Source organism: Oryza brachyantha, chromosome 3 (assembly GCF_000231095.2).
Source record: "Oryza brachyantha chromosome 3, ObraRS2, whole genome shotgun sequence".
NCBI classification, from domain to species: Eukaryota; Viridiplantae; Streptophyta; class Magnoliopsida; order Poales; family Poaceae; genus Oryza; species Oryza brachyantha.
Window position 1 is genome coordinate 4,048,984 of NC_023165.2, and position 20,163 is coordinate 4,069,146.

Below are 20,163 nucleotides of genomic sequence, written 5' to 3' on the forward strand. Positions count from 1 at the left end.
CAACAGAAGCTGCGTGCTGTGCAGCTAGCCCGCCGTGCAAAAAGGTTAGGAATCGGCGTGGCCTTGCTGAGGAGCGCTGCGCGGCGGCGAGTCAACGCCTCCCTCGACTCAACGGCGCGCCAGAGTCCAGACGCCCAGACGCAGAGGGACAATGGGAGCCTAGGCAGGAACGCCATCTCTCTCATTTTCGGCTGTGATTCTGTCGACACGGCCTCCCCTGCGCGCCGCGGATGGGAGAGTTCGACAAGCAAACTTGACCGGAGGCGCGGGGGAGGTGATCTCGGTCGGTTATTCTTCGGCCCGCTGCGCGGCGGCTCTTCTTCCAATTCTACCGGGACATTCACGTAGGCTCCACACATCTTTTCCCTAACATGTATGTGCCGCAACTATAATTTAACTTTTCAAGTTTAATTTTAGGATGGTTGATGTATTTTTTTCTCACCGTAGTAAGTACTGGCGTTTAAACCGCTAAAAACTCAAATGTAAAACTTTCAACTATGATTACTTTTTTTTTGTTAATACCCGTTTCTGCGTATTTTCTTCAGAGGGCCATCCAATGAGGCCCAAGCAACGGTGCTGTCAGGCCGTATAAAGGAATTTCTCAAAGCAATCTCCGTGTTCCTACCCAGCCCGGTCCATAGGTTCTCTTTCCTTAATCGCTAGTAGTCATGAGAAAAAACCGAGAGAAACTTCCTGCCATCCAAGTCAAGAGGATCGTCCGATCGTGAAGCCCATCTCTACTGGAATAGATCCGTTGCACTGTCTAGTCATAAGGATCGTGAAGCCCATCCTGACCCGTTGCAATGGATGGGTATGTTACTACTGTAAAAAAACATGAATACAGTCGAAATGTTTTACACTGAGGTAGAAATATCAAGGTAAAACAGATGAAACGACAAATGTAGTTCCATCCACACAAGAGCACATAGTTCATGTAGAAACAAATGTCTGTTTGATATGCCCAATTATTAGCCAACTAGATTTCATCAACACGAGAAATGCACAGCGAGTGCTTTAAAAGTGAGTTGCTCGTAGCAAATTTTTGGAGTGTCATGGTTCAAAAGCCTTATTCATGCCCAGAAGACATGATGATATCTTTTGATAGACTGCGGCAACCTCTTGGCTCTTATCAATCCTCACGACGAAGCTCGCCGGTGGCAGGAGGCATCCATTTCCCAGAATTATACACACTTTGGCCTACCTTCCATCCGGGGACATCTTTCATAACTATTGCCTCTCTCTCAAGAGACTTCTTCCACTCTCTTACAAATCTAAGTATCATGGATCTTATGTGTTAGATGAAATTGTAGATGCCAAGGTAAAAAGTATACATTATGACATTAATTGTAGAGCTGTACCTGTCGTCTTCTTCAGCTTGGAGAATTGGCACTAAAGCGGTGCGAGCAGCAATTTTCTCTTCTTTGAGTGCGCTACAAAAAAGAAAAAAAGAAACATCACAGTCTATAAGACATGAAAATGACATGAACATGATCAACTGATTTCATCATCAACTAGGAGGCTGGGGGATGTAAACAGCACTGTTTGGCAATCTGCTCATCAGAGCTGTAAGCATAAAATCAGGTATGAAGCAAGACATGTGTTTTAATGCTAATATTCATTAAACAAAAACTGTTCATATTCAAGAGAGGATGATATCATGAAGTGCTGAACCATTAAGGATTACTTTAACAATTAATCTAAGCAGTCAAAAGTTATACTGTAACTTAATAAATATCTCAGGGACACTCAATTAGATAAAAACAAGAACAAAACTCAAATTATACCATTGCCACTGCAATCAAATTTGCATATAGCTAGGTCAGCGATGACAAAAAGTTATAGTTCATCCACACTGTCATATTTATTATTTTTTCCTGAAATTATATATTCTCTCTGTTCCACATTATAAGACTTTTTGGTCTTGTCTAAATTCATACGTGTGCTAATGAATCTAGACACATATACAAAACATATACATTGATATATGGACGAATCTAGGCAAACCCAAAAAGTCTTATAATATAGAACGGAGGGAGTACTTGATAGTGAAGTGCAGGCCATAAAAATCCTATAATCCATGCCAGAACTACTGACTTGGTTTCATAAAGTATAAGAACAGATAAAATTACCATAAATATGTGGAAGATCTCACATCAACAAAGGGGTTAAATTCACTTTCGCCTCTAGAATTGTAATACAGACATGAATAGTAGCAGCCAGATGTCTAAGATAGTCTAAGTACAAGACTATACCTATGCTAACTAAGGAAACTCATATTCTAAACAAACTGTTGTGCAGAGTTCACTAGATTCCTAATCTTGAATTACACATAGGACTCCAATTGGTCTCAAGTGGCTACTTGATTGTGGATTAATACAGACAGTTAAGGAAGGGCGGCAAGAATCAGGTTTACTTCAAATTAACTAATTAGATAGGGTTATGAATAGTATATAATTTTAACAGTTTTTTAAAGATAATGCAGCAATTTAATTCATTGGGCAGGGGCAAAGCTAGCATGTAAGATGACTCCCAATGACTTCTTGCTAATTCCACCACCAATACACATCAGAAATGGAAAATTGTTCTTCTAAACATTCCTTGGCACTGCTATATTTGAAGAGTAACCCCAATGACATCATTTTCTGCATCTGCCACTGATTCGGAGTGTGAGAGACCTATTGCAACTCTAGTTCGTACTAAATTCTTTGTATGTGGCATTTCCATCCGCATTGTACTTCGTGTAGAAGGATTTTCTCAGACCAAACAATTTATTCGAAGTAAGAGAAACAAACCAATGCATGGCAATAGATAACAGAAAACAGCTCCGGAACGCTTGGTTTTCGGCTGGTGTCCCATGACAATGGAGTTCGCGGCTGAATCGAGACGGTGAACTAATGCAGCTTATATAGATGTGCAAGGCGTACTTACCGGCGGACCTTGTTCCCCTGGCCGACCTGGTACATGCCCCAGGCGAAGGCGCCGAAGGCGGTGAGGAAGATGGCGACGGCGCTGGGTCCCTTGGTGGGGATCCGGCGCGCGTAGCGCACGGGCGCGAAGCCGCCCGGCGGCGGCCCGTCCTGCAGCACCGGCATGTCCTTGACGCTCGCCATCCCCGGCTTGTTCCGCACCCACGCCTCCGTCATCTCCGCACCGATCCGGAGGCCTCACCACCACCGGCGACGAGGGCCGACGACCCGCAGATCTAGAGCTCCGGCGAGAGATCGGGCGGGTCGGGAGCGCTGCTATCGCTAGGGTTAGCGGGCGGCGATGCGAGGAATTGAGGGGCAGCCAACCACGGGGAGTCGCATCGACACAGCTGAGAAGAGTGGGTCGCCATTTCGTTCCACCCCAGGGTGCATTTCGTAAATGTTCATACAGGCCGACCACTTTACAGGCCGGCGTGTTAATGGGCCTCCATAAATTACCGGCCCAACTATGACCTCACCTCTGCCAGTTTGCCTACAAGAGTAAGGCCGCCCTCTTCCCTATAAGTTAACTTATCTCTCTCGTTTTCCACGTGCACACTTCTCGAACTGTTAAATGATATATTTTTTATAATAAATTTTTATAGGAAAGTTATTTTAAAAAATCATATTAATATATTTTATATTTTTTAATAATTAATAATTAATTAATCATATACTAATCTATTGTTACGTTTTCTGTGCCTCCAAACGAACGCGGCCTAAGTTTGCTAGAGTTCCTCGACTTAACGCTGAGTCTGCATGAGATCCCTTGAGCCTAATATCAGAAATAGATACTTCTAAACTCACACAAACCATTAAATAAATGTCTCATGGCAGTATCGACTCTTTTTTTGCCAGTTTCACTGACGTGGCGGACGGTGGACTCTACATGTCAGTGCACCGTTGAGGCATTAATACACGGAGTTATTTCTCTTGTTAGGTTGTTGCGTGTTGATAAAGGGAGTCCATTGTCCGTTACGTCAGTGAACCAGATAAAAATAGAATTGATACTACCATGAGACCTTCTTTGAACGTTTTGTATTAATTTAATGGTATATATTTCTGGTTTTGGGATTAAGTGATTTCTTACAGACTCGACGTTAAACTGTGACCTCTAGTGAACTTATTCATCACCTAAAAACCTTTCGTGTGGTCTCGCATCCATCCTCATTTTTTCCATTCTGCTTTATAAGTCAAAATTTAAATTTTTAATCTTAAATTTATAGTTGATTTTAGTGTTTTCTCACCAAAATTTATTTTTCAGTCTTAACTTTTATATCATCATATAAAATTTTATTTATAAATTATTTTTCTTATGTAAATACTTCGTTCAAACAATCACCCCGACGAGCTCACGACAGCCTTGCGCTTTGGTCCATGGAAAAATCTGGAATTTTTTGGATAAATATTATTCTTTTTGTGAAAAATCATAAAAGGAGTCAGTCCGCGGGAAATCGCTAAACTAGTGGCCAGTCGAACACCGGTAGAACGACAGGGGACTAATCGAACATCCGAAGGGCGACAATCTACATGTCGAACGAATGACGTTCGACAAGCATGCTTGTCGTCGTACCGAAAATCGACAGGGCAGCGGAATTCTGTAATCCATTTTCCTGTGTGAAAAGCATTAATAAGAATGCATGTCTCAGAAGGCCCTGTCGACCTCTACAGGTCCCTTCCTAATTTTTTTGTTTGTATATTTATTCTTCCTTTTTAGTAATATGTAAAATAATATTCTAGTACTTATTTATTTGTTTGTATATTTGTTATTCATATTTTTAAAATATTAATGTAGATCTGTAGTATTATTTATTTGTTGCATATTTTAACAATATGTAAAATATTATTGTAGTATTAATTATTTGTTGGTGCAGTTGAATATTTGTAAAATATTATTGAGGATATTTAATTGTATTTATTTAATTATTTACAAAATTAATTTTGCGTTTCAAAAATTCACAAAACTAGCCTCCTCCCGTCCTCCCAGGGGCGGAATGATGATGTGGCTGACGGCGCTGCGGTAGGCGAAGTGGTCCATAAACGAGGAAGGGAAGCTGCGGGTGGACGAATATTATTCTTTTTATGGATAAATATACAGTTTTGTGATTTTAATAATATTTATCCAAAATAGCATAATATTCGCCCACCCGCAGCTTCCCTTCCTTGTTTGTGGACCACTTCGCCTACCACAGCGCCCTCCGCCACGTCATCATTCTGCCCTCTGGAGGACGGGAGGAGGCTAGTTTTGTGAATTTTTGAAAGACAAAATTAAATTTGTAAATAAATAAATAAATGCAATTAAATATCTTCAATAATATTTTTGAATATTCAACTATACCAACAAATAATTAATACTACAATAATATTTTACATATTATTAAAATATGCAATAAATAAATAATACTATAGATCTACATTAATATTCTACAAATATACAAACAAATAAATAAATACCACAATAATATTTTACATATTACTTAAAAAACAAGAATAAATATACAAACAAACAAAATTGGGAAGGGACCTGTAGAGTTCGATAGGGCCTTTGGAGACATGCATTCTTGTCAATGCTTTTCACAAATAAAAATGGATTACGCTGTCATGTCGATCTTGGGTACGACGACAAGCAGCCTGTCGAATGAAGGCCCTGTCGACAGGTACCGTTCACTCTTCGGACGTTTGATTAGTCCCCAGTCATTCTGTCGGTGTTTGACTGACCATTAGTTTAGCGATTTTCTACCGATAGACTCAATTTTACGATTTTTCATAAAAAAATAATATTTATCAAAAAAATTTAAAAATCTGGGCCTCGCCGTCGCGTCTCGCGTTGGCACGTTGATGTGCTTGCGCTTGCGCGTGACGGCGTGACTCGATGGCTTCCACGTCGCAGCTGTGTGAGATTTGAGGTTACAGGTTGGAAATCGTTGGCTAACCGAGTGGCCTGGCCACGTCGCGGTAACCCTCGGTCGACCAGGACGCCGCGCTTGTAAGATTTTCACAAGATACCGGACACGGACAGGAGAGGATGGGGGAGAGACGCCATTATTACTTGTCGAGGAGACGAGGAGGAGTAGCTAGCAGTTAGGTTGTCACCGGGTCACGCGACGATGCGCCTGGGTTAACCGCGCGACGCGACGAGGCCTGTCGGTGTGCGAGCTGCCTCTACGGAATTGCACGCGATCTCTGCGTTTTGCGGCGCGTGCACCTGCACCGGCAGAGGCACTGGCACCGCGGCAGCTTCAGCTTTGTGCCGCGGGCACATGTGCTGAGTTCTTTTCCAGTAAAATGATAGTGGGTGGTTTATTTTTCTTATAGTTACTAAATTGTATAAATGATGAAATTAGTTGTTATAAAGGTAAAAGAAATATTTTAGAAATATACGATGATAAACTTTTATATAAAAACATTATGAAAAAATATACCGTTTACTCGCTCAGGGAGCGTGCATGAAAAAAAACTAGAAAAAAACATCTAAGAGTAATCTGAATAACGAACAAAAAGTTACAAGTTATGCTATTTGATCCATTTTGAGAAGTAATTATGAAAATAAATCGGTTCCAAAACTTATATCAAAAGTAGATTTTTTTTTTCTCCGCGTCACCCCTGAAGGCAAGGATGTCCTTCGTCTTTGCTCATAACGAGGCTCGACCAAACCTTGCTGATTAAGTATGGCTCATCCAGGAGGTCTAATACCTTGGCACCAAATACCAATCTCCTTTAGCGTGCAGAGATGAAGGACCTCCGTGCTTTTAGGGTAGCACAGAGCAAAAACGGTGTATTTTTAAAATAAAATTTTAAATCACGTCATTTTCATAATTTGTTTCGCAAAAAAAGTTCAAATCCGGAGGTAGCATGACAATCGCAGAGAATTCGATTCAGATGAGGCATTGATGCTTCTGCTCCTAGATCTGCCCCAGATATTGGGCAGGAGGCATCTGCACACAAGAGAGACGCCGACATGTTTGATTCCGGTCTCGTGCCATGCATGGCAAAACCTCACGATGAGTACCGTGCTGGGCCATCGATTACATACTTGCACTCTTTTACTGCTTCCTTGGGTGGTTAGGAAAAGATAAGGGAAAGCCGAGACTCATGATCAAACATTGGAGTAAGGAATCGGATGCAAGAAAACAAAACGCTGTCATGATTATATTAGGACAGGCCAACTAGGATCTTCTGCCTTTGATCTCAAGCCAGTAACAGTTCAGTCTAGTATTATCCTGCTTCACTGTGGTGGCCGCCCGGTGGCATCACAAGAGACAGGATGTCGGAATTCATCGTCTCGTGCCGGCCACCGACATGTGAAGAAACCATCCATCCAAAAGTCGTGGTTAAGCTGGCACTGAATTATCTTTGCACGTCAATTTTCAGAGTAGTTTTAGACCTTTCCTTTCGCTGCCTTTGGTCAATGGAGGCACAGTCCCTATTCAGAAGCTTCTTGCCTATGTTGTTCTCCCAGCCTCCCAGGTGACCAGATTCAAATTCAATTCGTAGAAATACAGCACGAGACCAAACAATACTGCATTTTTGGATGGAAGTTTAGTCTGATCAACGTTTTCAGCTTTGCATTTTGCTTCTCCCTTCCAAACCGATCAACAGAAGCTCTACTCCGTTCTCCAGTAAACTGTATTTTATCAGACGTACAGGCGAACAAACTTTGAGATTAAACCAAATATTCCTGCAACTTGCAACCAAGATAAAAAGCAGCGGCCGTCACAAGTTCTTGTTCCTGCCACCAGAATTTTCACAGAACAAAGGCATCTTTCCCACGCCAAAGCAACGGGCGCGCCGCGCGCGTAGATAGTCAAGCCCAGATCCGAGCTAGTTAAGAAAGAAATATATAAAATTTCAGCTATACGTAAAGTCACCATTAAAAAAACTTTGAGCTCCAGGACAGTGTATACCAATCACATGGACATGTGATCGAACTGTACGTGGATCTTCCGAGAGACGAACGAGGAGTATTCTTTGCAGGTTTGCAACAAACAACGATCTCATTGGACACCAGTGGGCAGGGAATCTGTGAGTGGAGCAATGCAGGTTTTGTCACCTTTCAGTAGAAGAAGAAGAAGAAGAATCGCCAGTCGATCGTCAGTGGGAGGCAGTGGTCAGGATGGTTTGCGCACCTGGAGCCGCATGCTGCGGAATCAAAGCTGCCTGAAGACGGAATTAAGTCGGCAACATCATGGAACAGTGAAAGCAGGTCCGGCCATCCTATCCCTCATCTGCAATCTGTACCACACACAACTTGCAGCAGAATCTTTTACGTTATCCGTCCATTGCCACTCTCATCAAATCGATCATATCATCAAATCGATCGTAGCAACTAGATTGATGCAACGACGGCAACCTAATACTGGTACTATCCATCTGCATTGATCACACAACTCATACATGGCATGACGTTTAGCGCTGCAGATTCCATGGTTTGCATCACACGTTGTTTAGAAAAAGAACATCTTGTTGCATTTCGCGCAGCTGATTCTGAATTTTTTTTTTCTGACGATTGCTACGGTATGGCCAAGAAATGGAGCTGAGCAGGCTGTTCCAGAAGCTGCTTCTTGCTGGGAAGAAAACTTTCAGCTCGCCGCGTGCACGAACCGATCGACGCGAAAATGGAAAATCTTTCGTGTGGTTCTGATCCTCTCCTTGATTTTGACAGGAAGGTGAGGTTCGCGATGAGGCCTGTCATGCCTCTCGGAAACCAAATTCAGGATTGATAATTCTCTTTCAGAGACAAGCCTTTTCCTACTCTAGTCGCTAGCTTGTCTTTCTCAGCTTGCCCTAGCGAAATCTATATCCGACCTAACAGGTTGCAATATCCAATCCTGTGTTCATCCCTTCATCCAAAATTCTGTGTTGCTTAATCACTGTACTTGCCTTCTTCGAACGGTACCATCGAAGAAGATATTGCTATGATATTTCAGATTCAGCAAACCTACCTCATAGACTTATGGCCATTGGCCATGTTGAATCTTTCATTTCAATATCTACTAAGATACCGATTAATTAGATGAACAGAGAGCAGTAGGTGAGTGTGAGTAGCCAACAATAAGGTAAATTAGCTGAGCTGAAAGAATTGCGAATTCATCGTCGAAAAGGGAAGCAACCAGAGCTCATCAATGATTGCCTGGGACGTATCCATCAAGCAGAGAAGAGTGCAGATCAATCCCTCCCGGTATTTAATACCGCAGCAGATGATATGGTATCCTACCATACAGACCATACACACGGCGAATAAAATTTAAAAACACACTCATCATGATTTTTGCGTTAATCAATCCATCCATGGACTCGAAAATATGTTAATTTCCAATAATTAGGGGGGGCCTTATCCGGAGGAGAAACAGATAGGCCTCCCTGTCTCGCTAATCACGCAGCCGTGGCGATCGGATCCACTCGTCGGCGACCCACTTGCAGCCCGGTGGGTAGGTCGCGGGGTGCCCTCCGCGAGTTTACGCAACGCGGCCGTGCTCTGTCAGGTGGGCTAGGCGCATCCTCCCGTTAGCGAATTTTAATCGTTAATTTGAACTTATTTATTTATTAATTTTAAAACAGAACCCTTTCATTTTACTTTTGGGAATTGCTATATATACTTGGGACGATTGTTTGGCACAAAATAACATATTTACAAACAAAAAATAATTTATAAATAAAATTTATATATATATATTTTTAGTAATATAAAAGCCAAGTCTGGAAAATAAACTTCGGTAAAATTCCTTCTAAAATCAATTTCAAATTAAAATTTTAAAATTTAAATTTTAGATTATAAGTATAAACATGAGGTAACTATCAACCCTGTCTGTTTGTCTGTTTGTTCGTCGAGAAGGTCATATTGCAGCCCTCAAAGTTATATGGTCTCTCACGTGCTGGACCATCTTCCATAAAAATGGTAATACTCTTGACTCACTGGAATCCTATATTTGAATACGAGAGAGTTAATTTTAGACATGTATAAATATTAAAAAATAAATTTAGGAACCTATTGAAAATGTATATATTCTAGCATAATTTCCAAAGTTTACTTTTAGAGATTAATTTAGACATCTTTTGAAAATGTTGTATGTAGTGTGTTGTTTTGTCATTTTAGTTGTACGTCGATAAAACAAATACGTCAAACTACATATAACAACGTTCTCTAGCTTTAAATCTCATGCTATTCTAACAAGCGTCGCACAGCAACGCTGACATGTCCACTTCTCTTGGCATGGTGGTGTTAGGTTCTGTTATACTAGTTGCCTAGTTGGGGTGACTTGGACAATTTTTTTAAATATAGAAACATAGGGGTGGTTGTTTGTTTATTTTATGAAGAAAAAAAATCAAACAATATATTTACAAATAAATAATAATTCGTAATAAAATTTTTTTATATATGTCTTCTGAGTGATCTTCGATCTAGAAGCCAAGACTGAAAAATAAAATTTGATAAAGTACTCCCAAATCAACTTTAAATTTAAGCTTAAAATTTAAATTTTGGCCTATAAGGCATAAGCTTTAGTTTAGTTTTAAAATTGAAATTTTAAAAATTTTAAAATTATAAGGCATAAGCTATTTAGCTGGGATGGCGGTGACACGTTGGAGGCGAGGACGAAACGTGGAGGGTGTGGATTGACTGCTGATCGGTTACGGAAGCTGGTACTACGGGGGCACGGGCGAACCCATGTGGCGACCCTACCGGAGTATAGCCGGTTCTGATGTTAATCCACAAAATTATCCACAGAACCGAAACTAGCGAAGACTGATCAACGGCCCCTCTTATTATTTTGCAGTTTTCCCCACGGGAAGCTTGTGTATTGGAGTTAGGCGCCTGCCCCTGCCTCCCACGGTGTGCTCACGAGTAACGACGTCTTGTTTAAATCTGATTTTGGTTGTGTTTTAAAATTGGAACCTCAAAATGGATAGAAAAAACACCAGAAAGTGCACTTGGACATGTTAAATTCTTACAGCTAGTCAACATAAGTCTCTCAATGTTTTTTTTTCAAATAATATGTATTAGATAGTGTCCTTTTATTTGGACTGACTAAAAGTACAGACGGCTTAAAAAAATAAATTTATATATAAGCAATGGTGGTTAGGGAGATTATAACAAAAGAAAAATGAAATACCATCCTGTTAAATGTTCATTCCTGAAATATTTCTGATTTTGATTCCTATTACACATCCGTTGAAAGATGCCCTTAAAAATCAGCATGTTGTCCTAAGTAATACAATATACTTAAAAAAACCAATCTGTAATGTAGAGTGACAATAGCTACAAGTCATCTCACAGCAAAATTAATCCATTACATCGTTTCGAGTATTTTAAAACTCATGAACATTAGCATATGATAAAAAAACCAGCATGTAAAACCACTCACAACACCACAAAAATTGTTTTGTAAAATAACCATAAAAATCATGATAATTCTTACGGAGAAGTTTAAAAATGACCAAGAAGGATGCGTAGTTTTTTATTTTTTAAACATTTTTAACAAATAATTTTATTACTAAACCTCCAGGAAAAATATTTTCACCGCATGAATTTTTTGGTCACACCACTAACATTGACGTAGCGAAATGGCTTGCCACGCTATTGTCGGTGGCGTGGCAAGACTGCTACGCCGCCCAGGCTACGTGGCAACGTTGTTTTGCCATGCCACCAGCACTGGCATAGCAAAAATGTTCAGTTTTGAAAAAATTTTGCCTGGTGATTTAGTAAAATTACTTTGCTAAAAAATATTATTTAATAAATTTTTTTAAGGATACACTCGTTAGAACTCAAGTAATAAAAGGAAAACAACAAAAACAACCGAGAAGCACCCTGCGGTCAGTCCGGTCCGGTCTACACATGGAAACCCACCAACCAAGGGGGCAGCCCCAACGCGCCAAATACAAACTTCCGGGAGGCCCTTTGTCCTAAAGCGACGAGGATCAGAACGGCACGCACGAAAAAAAGGGAGAAAAAGGAAAATACTGCGTGGAAAACCCCACCACACCGCCAAGAGGCCCAAAGACGACGAGACGAGACGAGCTTCCCTAGAAAAACGACGCCGTCCGGCCGCCGAGCAGCGGAAGCCGCGGCGCAGCCAACACCTCAAAACCTCCGACGCAAGCCTCGTCTCGTCCCCCACCGATCCATCCCGCCACCCCCCATTAAGCTTTCCCTCCCTCCCTCCCCCTCCATCGTCCCCTCCCACCTCCATTCCCCTCGCCTCTGCGCGATCCCTAGCTCGCTCGCTTGTTGCTGTCTCATCGATTCATCGGCCCAAGCCTTCGATTTCCAGAGTCGAGTGCTAGCCCCCCCCCCCTTTTCGCGCCACGAAGCCAGCCATGGAGAAGGAGGCGCCCGTCGCCGCCGGCGGCGGCGGGGTCGTCTGGTCCCGGCAAGCTGAGGTCGCGCCGCCCCGCGCGACCGCTGCTTCCGGCGGCGCCACCGAGCTCTGCTCCCCTAAAGGTAATACCTCTTCCTTCCGATCGGCGGATTCATACTATTAGCGGTGGTTTTGCTTTCCTTCGTTTTTTTTTTTCGTATATATCGATTTGATTTCGGTCTGGTCTGGTTTGGTTTGGGTGCAGGGGATAATATCGATCAGGTGGCTGGAGGTTCGTGTTTTGAGGACACCGGCGCTGTTGCGGCAGAGACGCCGAGGATGAGTTTGTCTGGTTCCGAGCGCCCGGCGGTGAGTGGAGAGGCGCCGGAAGATGTCGGTGGCCTTGACGCGGATGATGCCGCTGTTTTGTGTTCTGAAGATGGCGCTGAGCTCAAATTGGCTGACCAGGGTGCCCTGGATGTGAGATTAGGGGCTCCGGCGGTCGGAGTCCATGAGCAGCAGTTGCATCTTGGTACTTCAGGTTCCGATGAAGCTGGTGCAATCAATGAGATTTCACCAGTTGAGGTGTCACCGTCAGTGCTCAGTTCAAATTTGGATACTTGTGGGGATATTGGTGGCTCCTCTCTCATGGAGCGGTCCCTGCTAGAGGCCCGCGGTACCCGAGGATGTGAACAAGATGTCATGCCCGGTGTTGCAGAGGCATCTAATTGGAATGTAAGTTCTGAGGTCGGTGTTGAGATGGAACGTGGCTTGGATGATCGAAATGGCCTTGCCGAAGGGGAATTGGTGTCGAGTGTTGATGGAGGGGGCGCCGAGAAGATCTCAAAGATGACTGGTGTCTTGTCTGAAGAAGGTGTGGACCGGACGGAAACAGCTCTCGAGCCGTGTGTGGCATCAGTTGGCTCTGTTATGCGGGTTAAGGAAGGTGTGGACAGGATGGAGACGAATTTGGATGACTCTGAGGCTTCAGACAGCTCAACCGCGCAGGATTCTGACACTGACGTGGAGACCGAGTCGAGCAGTTCAAGTATAGAAGAACAAGACACGGGATATGGAGTGCATAACCCACACAAGGTATTTCTTGTCTGCAAACTCATAACCTAGATAGTTGTGAACGTGGCTATGCTTAATATCGGTAAGTTGATGCTGTGGATTTGTAACATTGCCTTGCAGTTTGTAGTGTCTGATAATTAGACATCTCATCTTAGGTAGTCATTTTCTTCTTTCAGTGATATGTTTTTTTCAGCGCTCTGCGTTTTGTACACCTCATACTGGTCTCTTGTTAGTTCTTTGGTTATCCTTTCTTGATATGGTCATATATCTAAGTAAAGGCTATGCTTTTTCTGTAAGACTTGTTCGACTAACTCAAGACATACATATCTCAAGTGATATCAATGCATAATTTGGAGGCTACCCTGTTAGGAGAAATTTACAGCCGCAGTAACTTCATGGCACATATTAACTTTTGAAAAATAACTGTAATTTGTATATATACTAGCGTTTGCTGTCATATAAATATACTATGATAATGTTAATTTCTTCTGCTCAGATGTTTGTTCTTCCTCTTTTTGTAGGAACAATCAATCTGTGAAGTAGCCAGGGGAAACAAGAGTTTAGAGGTGAAGAGGTCTGACAGGTATTACTATCTCTACTGCTTTTAGCATTTTACAGTTTAAAGTATTGACTCATAGCTTGATCCGTTTTCATACATATAAACTTATTGAGAAGGTCTCTGGTGTAATTTGTTCTCTTTTAAAGTTGGTTTTCAATATCATTTTTCCTTTAACGTGCAGAGCTTCAAAAGATAGCATATTCATTTTTTTATGCTTAATTCATATGCAGGATGTCTTCAGTAGGCCTACCAACACTTATAGTGTCTTCAGGTGCAGCAATGTTACCTCACCCTTCTAAGGTAATATGGTTTCTCTGACCCTTTTATGTGAAATATGTTCATTATGTCCTTCGAATACAAAATGCACTTCAGAATGATGATACAACTATCTTCGTTGTCCACTTGAATGGATGTTTTTTTATATAGAGAGAGATGAAATAAGCTTACTTAATGCTGATAAAGTTCACTATTTCCAAATACTTTACAAGATAACGCACACATTAACATAACCTTATGGTGAAACTTGCACGGTTATAGCCTTCTACCGCTTGTTCAGTTCCCTTTATGGCTTTATGTGAAAGTACAAAGGTAATAATAACCCTATCCATACAGTTGTTGAAACTAATATGTTCATTAGCATTTAGCCCAAATATCCCATGTACTTTGACTGGTTGAACTATTTTCTGCACTTTCCAGCATCTGGTTTTATACCTGAAGTAGTTACCATCCATTTGTATTTGTTTTAGCATGATAAATTGCATTAGCATTGAGATAAAGTCGCATTTTCTTCGATTGTTTTGACAATGTCATCTGCATCATCTTCCAGGTGCTGACAGGTGGTGAAGATGCTTATTTTATAGCTTGTAATGGTTGGTTTGGTGTGGCAGATGGAGTTGGCCAATGGTCATTTGAAGGTAAACCAATCTTTCTTTTCTCAACTATTGTTTGTCGTGTAACCTCGTTGTTGCGGATGTGTTAAACTCCTGAGTTTTTTTTGGCAACTAATACTAAAGGCCGGGGGGGGGGGGGGGGGGGGGACCAGAATATTTGCCCAACAAATAAACTTTGAATTTTGGGTGATTTTATGGGTTAGGCTCATAGCTGTAAACGATGTGCCTATTTTCGATTACTACTGTAAGACTCCAAAAGTCACAAATAACTTATAGGAATTCCTGGTAAAATGGGAATTCAAGATCACATTCGATGGAGACAGACAGTGACTATCAACCTAAACAATGATGGTTGCATTCCTTTTTTTTTTTTCTGATGTTTAAGGCAACGACAAATGAGCAATGGGACTAATATAGTTTTCAACATCACACTCTATATCATACTTACTCATCATGTTTATGTTGTTTGCTTACCTGTGATTCTTAAATCGTCATTCTACTGATGGTAACATGTAACGTGTTGCTCGACATCTTAACATCTAAATCAAAACAAAATTTGAGGAGAATAGGTAATAGACATGATATAGCACTAAATCATGGTAAATATGCCATAGTCCAGTTATTTGTTCCAAATGTCACAAACCTTGCTCTCCAGCAGAAAGGAGAAGAGGAAAATTATGTGGAGACTGAGAAACTAAGGAGTCTAAGTAAGTGAGGCACTAGACTGAATTTCAGTCTGGTACTACTAGTATCGTTTTATACAGCAAAATATGATTTGCTACTATCTTTCAACTCACAAGAGTGTTTTACTGGAATTCAGTCACCTAGGATAAGCCCCTATGTCAAATGTTCTCTATTAAAGACACTCCAGTCTGTCAGCTAGCTTGTTATTGGGTATTGGAGGATTTGAAGAGAATTATGGACAATATATTTCTATCTCCATCTAATTTCACATTAACTGTTGATTTCATTTCTCACCATTCTTGCTATCCTTTTGAATATGACTACTTATATTTGCGACTTCTCTAGTACTCCACTTATATTTGTTTATTTGACTTCTGTCCTCAGGAATCAATGCAGGGCTATATGCCAGAGAACTAATGGATGGTTGTAAGAAAGTTGTTATGGAGAGTCAAGGTGCTCCAGGGATGAGACCTGAGGATGTTCTTGCTAAGGCTGCAGATGAAGCACGATCTCCTGGCTCTTCCACTGTTTTGGTTGCTCATTTTGATGGTCAGGTATGTCCGTAAGATGTCTTGGCCTGCCTATTTATTTTGACTTGCCTTATTGGTGAATGGTGATTAATTGTGAACTCGTTGGTATGACAGGTCCTTCATGCATGTAACATAGGAGATTCTGGATTCTTGGTGATAAGAAACGGAGAAATATATAAAAAATCAAAGCCAATGACTTATGGCTTCAATTTTCCCTTGCAAATTGAGAAGGGTGATGATCCTTTCAAACTTGTACAGGTGCCATAGAACTTACTCATCCTTGCTCCTGTTATTGATTTCCTCGTATAAAAGTTCATATGAACATAACTTATATTGATTTGTCTGTCAGAAATACACAATCGATCTACAAGAAGGAGATGCCATTGTAACAGCAACAGATGGCCTTTTTGACAATGTCTATGAGGAAGAAATAGCAGCCGTCATCTCCAAATCATTGGAAGCCAGCCTCAAGCCTGCGGTTAGATCCTAAATGAACTCTTTTCTTCTGGAAATAATAGAGAAGACTCACCCATCTCATATATAACTGTTGCCCAGAAGTGTCCTGACATGATCATTTTCCATAACGTAACAGGAGATTGCGGAGTTCCTGGTTGCTAGGGCAAAGGAAGTGGGCAGATCGGCAACCTGTAGAAGCCCCTTCTCTGACGCGGCTCTTGCAGTTGGGTATCTGGGTTACTCTGGGGGCAAGCTGGATGATGTAACAGTTGTTGTATCCGTTGTTCGGAAATCTGAAGTTTAACCTATTAAGCCTTTTTTGTGTGTGTGCTTAAGTGAATGCAGCTCCTATATTTTGCCAGAGCTGCTTTTGCTGGCGAATGTCCATGAGCAAGCTACATGCTTCAAGAGCCCACAGCCTCTCGTGTACATACGATAAGTTGATGTAAATTCCTCATAGGCCATGGCCGCTGTAGCTAGCAAGTTGTGGTATGCTACTGTTGAAGGTGCCGAGTTTGTGGGACTACGGTTCAGGTCAGGGGTGACGGCATATTTGCAAACGAAAAATAATTTGTGAATAAAAATTTTTATATAAAAATTCTGTTTTAAAAAAATCAAAGCAAAAAAATCAACTTTGATGTACTTTTTTAAAAATTAACTCGGTTAAGCTTAAACATTTAGATTTTGTTGTATAAGCATATGCAGAAGTAAAAGATGGTGCTAGTTTTGTTTGTTTGGGACTACCTTACATGGAGGGAGGGAGATGGCAGTCATGGCACGGACTTGGGTAAGGTCCAGATAAATCTTGGTCTCGGAAATAAAGCAAGCCGATACGGCCCAACCTGTCGATGGGCTCAGTAAAGTTTCTAGTTAAAAGCTTATCGATCGGTGCACCACTGCAACTCAAAAGATGATTTGTGCATACTAGCGAAATTTTTTCATGAACGTAAACAATGACTGTTTTTAAGTGTGTAGTAAAAAGGAAGGGAAATCTCTCACAAGATACGTCTCGGTACATCAGCACACGCAACACGAAGTCAACAGCCGCAAGCCTGCAACGACGGACTCGCGCGTACGTACTACGTGCAGGCCTAACTAGCTAGCTAGGCACGGTGAGCAAGCAGAGTCGCGGCGGCGGCGATCACTGCGGCGGAGAGCAAGGCGAGCCCTGCTGACCCCTTGGACCCGACAGCAGCAGCCGACGTCGACGGGGCCGGAGCTCGCACGGCGGCGGAGTCGTCGCTTCCTGTCGCAGCAGGTGATGCCGAAGGCGTCGACGGCGACAAACCCCCGAAGAACGGAGCGGGAGCTGCAACGGAAGTACTCCCAGTTAATTAACAAACGAATGGGACGCCTTCTTCTTTTTACGACATGCAAATCATGACCAATTTTATGCAGAAATCTAAACCAATATCGATGTGGGAAACTGGGAATCGGGCAATTAACGTACCTGGAGCACCACCAGTCACGCCTGGAACAGAAACTGCGACAGCCCACGAACGACATCGTCAGAATCCCACACGCATTTGCAGAAGAAACAGCGAAGTAAGCGTGATTGTTTGGGTCTTTTATAAAAAAAATGTCAAATGACTATTTGCAGATGAAAAGACTTTTATATATTTATTCTTAGTTATATAAAAGTGAATGTTGGAAAATAAACTTCACGAGAAAATCTTAAAATCAACCCTAAATTTAAGAGTAAAAATTCTGTCATACATGCATAAACAAAAGTGAAATGATGAGAATGAATTTTCTAAGAACAGATTAAAAAACATCACACAGTGAGCAGAAAACTTACGGTGGCACTTGCTGAACGGCGGCGTCTTGACCTTGCACGCGGCGGGCAGCTGCAGCGCCTTGGTCATGTTGAGCGTGACGCCGAAGTTCTGGCTGCCCTGGAACGCCTGGCAGAGGCAGGCCACCTCCTTCTTCACCACGTCCTTCAGCCCCGAGCAGCACGTCGGGTCGGGCCTCACCACCGTGCTCCCCTCCTGCACGTAGCTCAGGCACCCGGCCAGGCTCAGCAGCGCGTCCGTGCAGTCCGCCGCCGGCGCCGGCGCCCCCGCGTCGGCGCTGCCGCCGTCTACGGCGGCCGCCGAGAGAAGCAGCAGCAGCGACGACCATGCCGCCATGGCCGCCACGCTCCTAGTCCTACCAGCTCCTGCCATTCTTGATGCCGGCCGGTGCATGCAAGTGCTAACTCGTAACTATAACCTGTGCTTGCTAAGCGAGAACTCTTGTAGAGGTTGGATGGGTTTATGAGGCGATCGATGAACTGGGCACCACCGGAAAACTGCACTCTCGCTAGTGGGAGTCTGGGGCTGCGTTACACGGTGGCCTCACCGACAAAACCGCACACATCCGAGCTAGCGAAGTCTAAGAAAATGGCGAGCTGCCACTATGCGAAGCTAGTGGAGGATCGCACGCGCGCGCGGCATGGGACAATTGATTGAAAAAAATTTGAGAAAGGAAATCGTGGCACATCTCGTAGCCGCTAGCTAGTGGCGGCGATCGGTGGTTGCACCGGCGATGAGCCGGTGAAGGCGAGTGTATATTAGTATAAACAAGCGAAGTGGCGGCGTGCGGTTGCAGCAGCAGTGCGCCTGGAATGATGAGGCCGGCGAGGAGCTTGTGGGAGTGGGAATGTGGGGGTGAGTCTACCGATCGAGCTTTCCAAAAAAAAGGGGATCGGCTACTGATTGACTCGCCTGGTCCTCTCCTTTCCCATTGCTGTGTTTTCTAATCGGTTTATTCCGCTGCAGAAAACGGGTCTTGTTAATTGTGAAAGTACGCTGACCATGTAAACGAGTAGTTTAATGGATCCAACCTTCTTATAAAATTTAAGGGTTGGATTTAAAATAGGTTGAAAATAAAATTATATAGAGTTTGAGCTAAAAATTTTAAGAATTATATAGGGTTAGAAAAGAATCCAGGGTCTTGGTCCATTAACACCCCTAAGTACTATTAGTATAATGCGTCGTGACTGGACAGTCGTTTGCACAGATATTGTTGAGGCACTTCTCATTTTTTTTCCTTATGGTCATGTTTATAAGCTAAAACTTAAATTTGATATTGATTTAAAGATTTTTTAATATAGTTTATTTTTCAACTTTCATTCTTAATTCTTAGATAAGTAGCATCTTAGATAAAGTATCCCTGGTGAAACTTAAAAAAATCTTAGATAAGTAAGAATGCTTATATAAAATTTTACTCATAGTTATATTTTAATAATTAGGCCTTGTTTAGTTGCCAAAATTTTTTAGCAAAAGGGTCACGTCAAATGTTTGATCAGGGAAGAGATTTTCGGACACGAATAAAAAAACGAATTTCAAATTCCACCTGAAAACCGCGAGACAAATCTTTTGAGTCTAATTAAACCATCATTAGCACATGTTGGTTACTGTAGCACTATGTAGCACTTATAGCTAATCATGTACTAATTAGGCTCAAAAGATTCGTCTCACGTTTTCCTCCATAAATATGTAATTAGTTTTAATGTTTATGTATATTTAATGTTTCATTGAAGTGTCAAATATTCGATGTGATGTTTTTGGAAAAAATTTAAGAAAAGGCCTTCATAAGTTGTTTCACCTATATTTATTTTGAAAAAAAAAACAATGACAGCAATGATGTCGTGGAGGGCTGTTGTTTCTTTATTATTATTTTTTGCATGGGAGAAAAGGAAAGCGCGCATGATGGCACGAGCAGTGG

General features: G+C 42.1%; 3 protein-coding genes across 3 annotated transcripts; 1 reads left to right on the forward strand and 2 right to left on the reverse strand.

The window, feature by feature from the left end:
- Nucleotides 1-776: 776 nt before the first annotated feature.
- Nucleotides 777-3,311, reverse strand: LOC102720961 (NADH dehydrogenase [ubiquinone] 1 alpha subcomplex subunit 13-B-like). Its single transcript, XM_006649477.3, has 3 exons — nucleotides 2,929-3,311; nucleotides 1,359-1,430; nucleotides 777-1,271 (listed from the first exon to the last, which is right to left on the reverse strand). Exons 1-3 carry the CDS (start codon nucleotides 3,141-3,143, stop codon nucleotides 1,130-1,132), a joined length of 429 nt encoding a protein of 142 aa, XP_006649540.1. The 5' UTR covers nucleotides 3,144-3,311; the 3' UTR covers nucleotides 777-1,129.
- Nucleotides 3,312-12,263: 8,952 nt separating this feature from the next.
- LOC102712068 (probable protein phosphatase 2C BIPP2C1) lies at nucleotides 12,264-16,939 on the forward strand. Its single transcript, XM_015835407.2, has 9 exons — nucleotides 12,264-12,402; nucleotides 12,525-13,354; nucleotides 13,855-13,916; nucleotides 14,123-14,192; nucleotides 14,719-14,806; nucleotides 15,851-16,020; nucleotides 16,111-16,254; nucleotides 16,346-16,474; nucleotides 16,589-16,939. Exons 1-9 carry the CDS (start codon nucleotides 12,279-12,281, stop codon nucleotides 16,754-16,756), a joined length of 1,785 nt encoding a protein of 594 aa, XP_015690893.2. The 5' UTR covers nucleotides 12,264-12,278; the 3' UTR covers nucleotides 16,757-16,939.
- A 279-nt stretch (nucleotides 16,940-17,218) lies between these two features.
- Nucleotides 17,219-19,012, reverse strand: LOC102712345 (non-specific lipid transfer protein GPI-anchored 11-like). The gene is made up of 3 exons (XM_040521903.1): nucleotides 18,251-19,012; nucleotides 17,903-17,935; nucleotides 17,219-17,761 (listed from the first exon to the last, which is right to left on the reverse strand). Exons 1-3 carry the CDS (start codon nucleotides 18,639-18,641, stop codon nucleotides 17,556-17,558), a joined length of 630 nt encoding a protein of 209 aa, XP_040377837.1. The 5' UTR covers nucleotides 18,642-19,012; the 3' UTR covers nucleotides 17,219-17,555.
- Nucleotides 19,013-20,163: the final 1,151 nt, after the last annotated feature.

What these genes read in the sequence shown, in the direction of transcription:
- LOC102720961 (XM_006649477.3), bottom strand. Translation starts at nt 3,143, where the DNA reads ATGACGGAGGCGTGGGTGCGGAACAAGCCGGGGATGGCGAGCGTCAAG. An exon ending in CAGGGGAACAAGGTCCGCCG is followed by an intron (nt 1,431 to 2,928) that starts GTAAGTACGCCT and finishes TCTTTTTTGTAG; the next exon opens with CGCACTCAAAGAAGAGAAAA. An exon ending in CAAGCTGAAGAAGACGACAG is followed by an intron (nt 1,272 to 1,358) that starts GTACAGCTCTAC and finishes CATGATACTTAG; the next exon opens with ATTTGTAAGAGAGTGGAAGA.
- LOC102712068 (XM_015835407.2), top strand. Translation starts at nt 12,279, where the DNA reads ATGGAGAAGGAGGCGCCCGTCGCCGCCGGCGGCGGCGGGGTCGTCTGG. An exon ending in TGGCCAATGGTCATTTGAAG is followed by an intron (nt 14,807 to 15,850) that starts GTAAACCAATCT and finishes TTCTGTCCTCAG; the next exon opens with GAATCAATGCAGGGCTATAT. An exon ending in ATCCTTTCAAACTTGTACAG is followed by an intron (nt 16,255 to 16,345) that starts GTGCCATAGAAC and finishes TTTGTCTGTCAG; the next exon opens with AAATACACAATCGATCTACA.
- LOC102712345 (XM_040521903.1), bottom strand. Translation starts at nt 18,641, where the DNA reads ATGCACCGGCCGGCATCAAGAATGGCAGGAGCTGGTAGGACTAGGAGC. An exon ending in GCCGTTCAGCAAGTGCCACC is followed by an intron (nt 17,936 to 18,250) that starts GTAAGTTTTCTG and finishes GGGCTGTCGCAG; the next exon opens with TTTCTGTTCCAGGCGTGACT. An exon ending in CGTGACTGGTGGTGCTCCAG is followed by an intron (nt 17,762 to 17,902) that starts GTACGTTAATTG and finishes CTTCCGTTGCAG; the next exon opens with CTCCCGCTCCGTTCTTCGGG.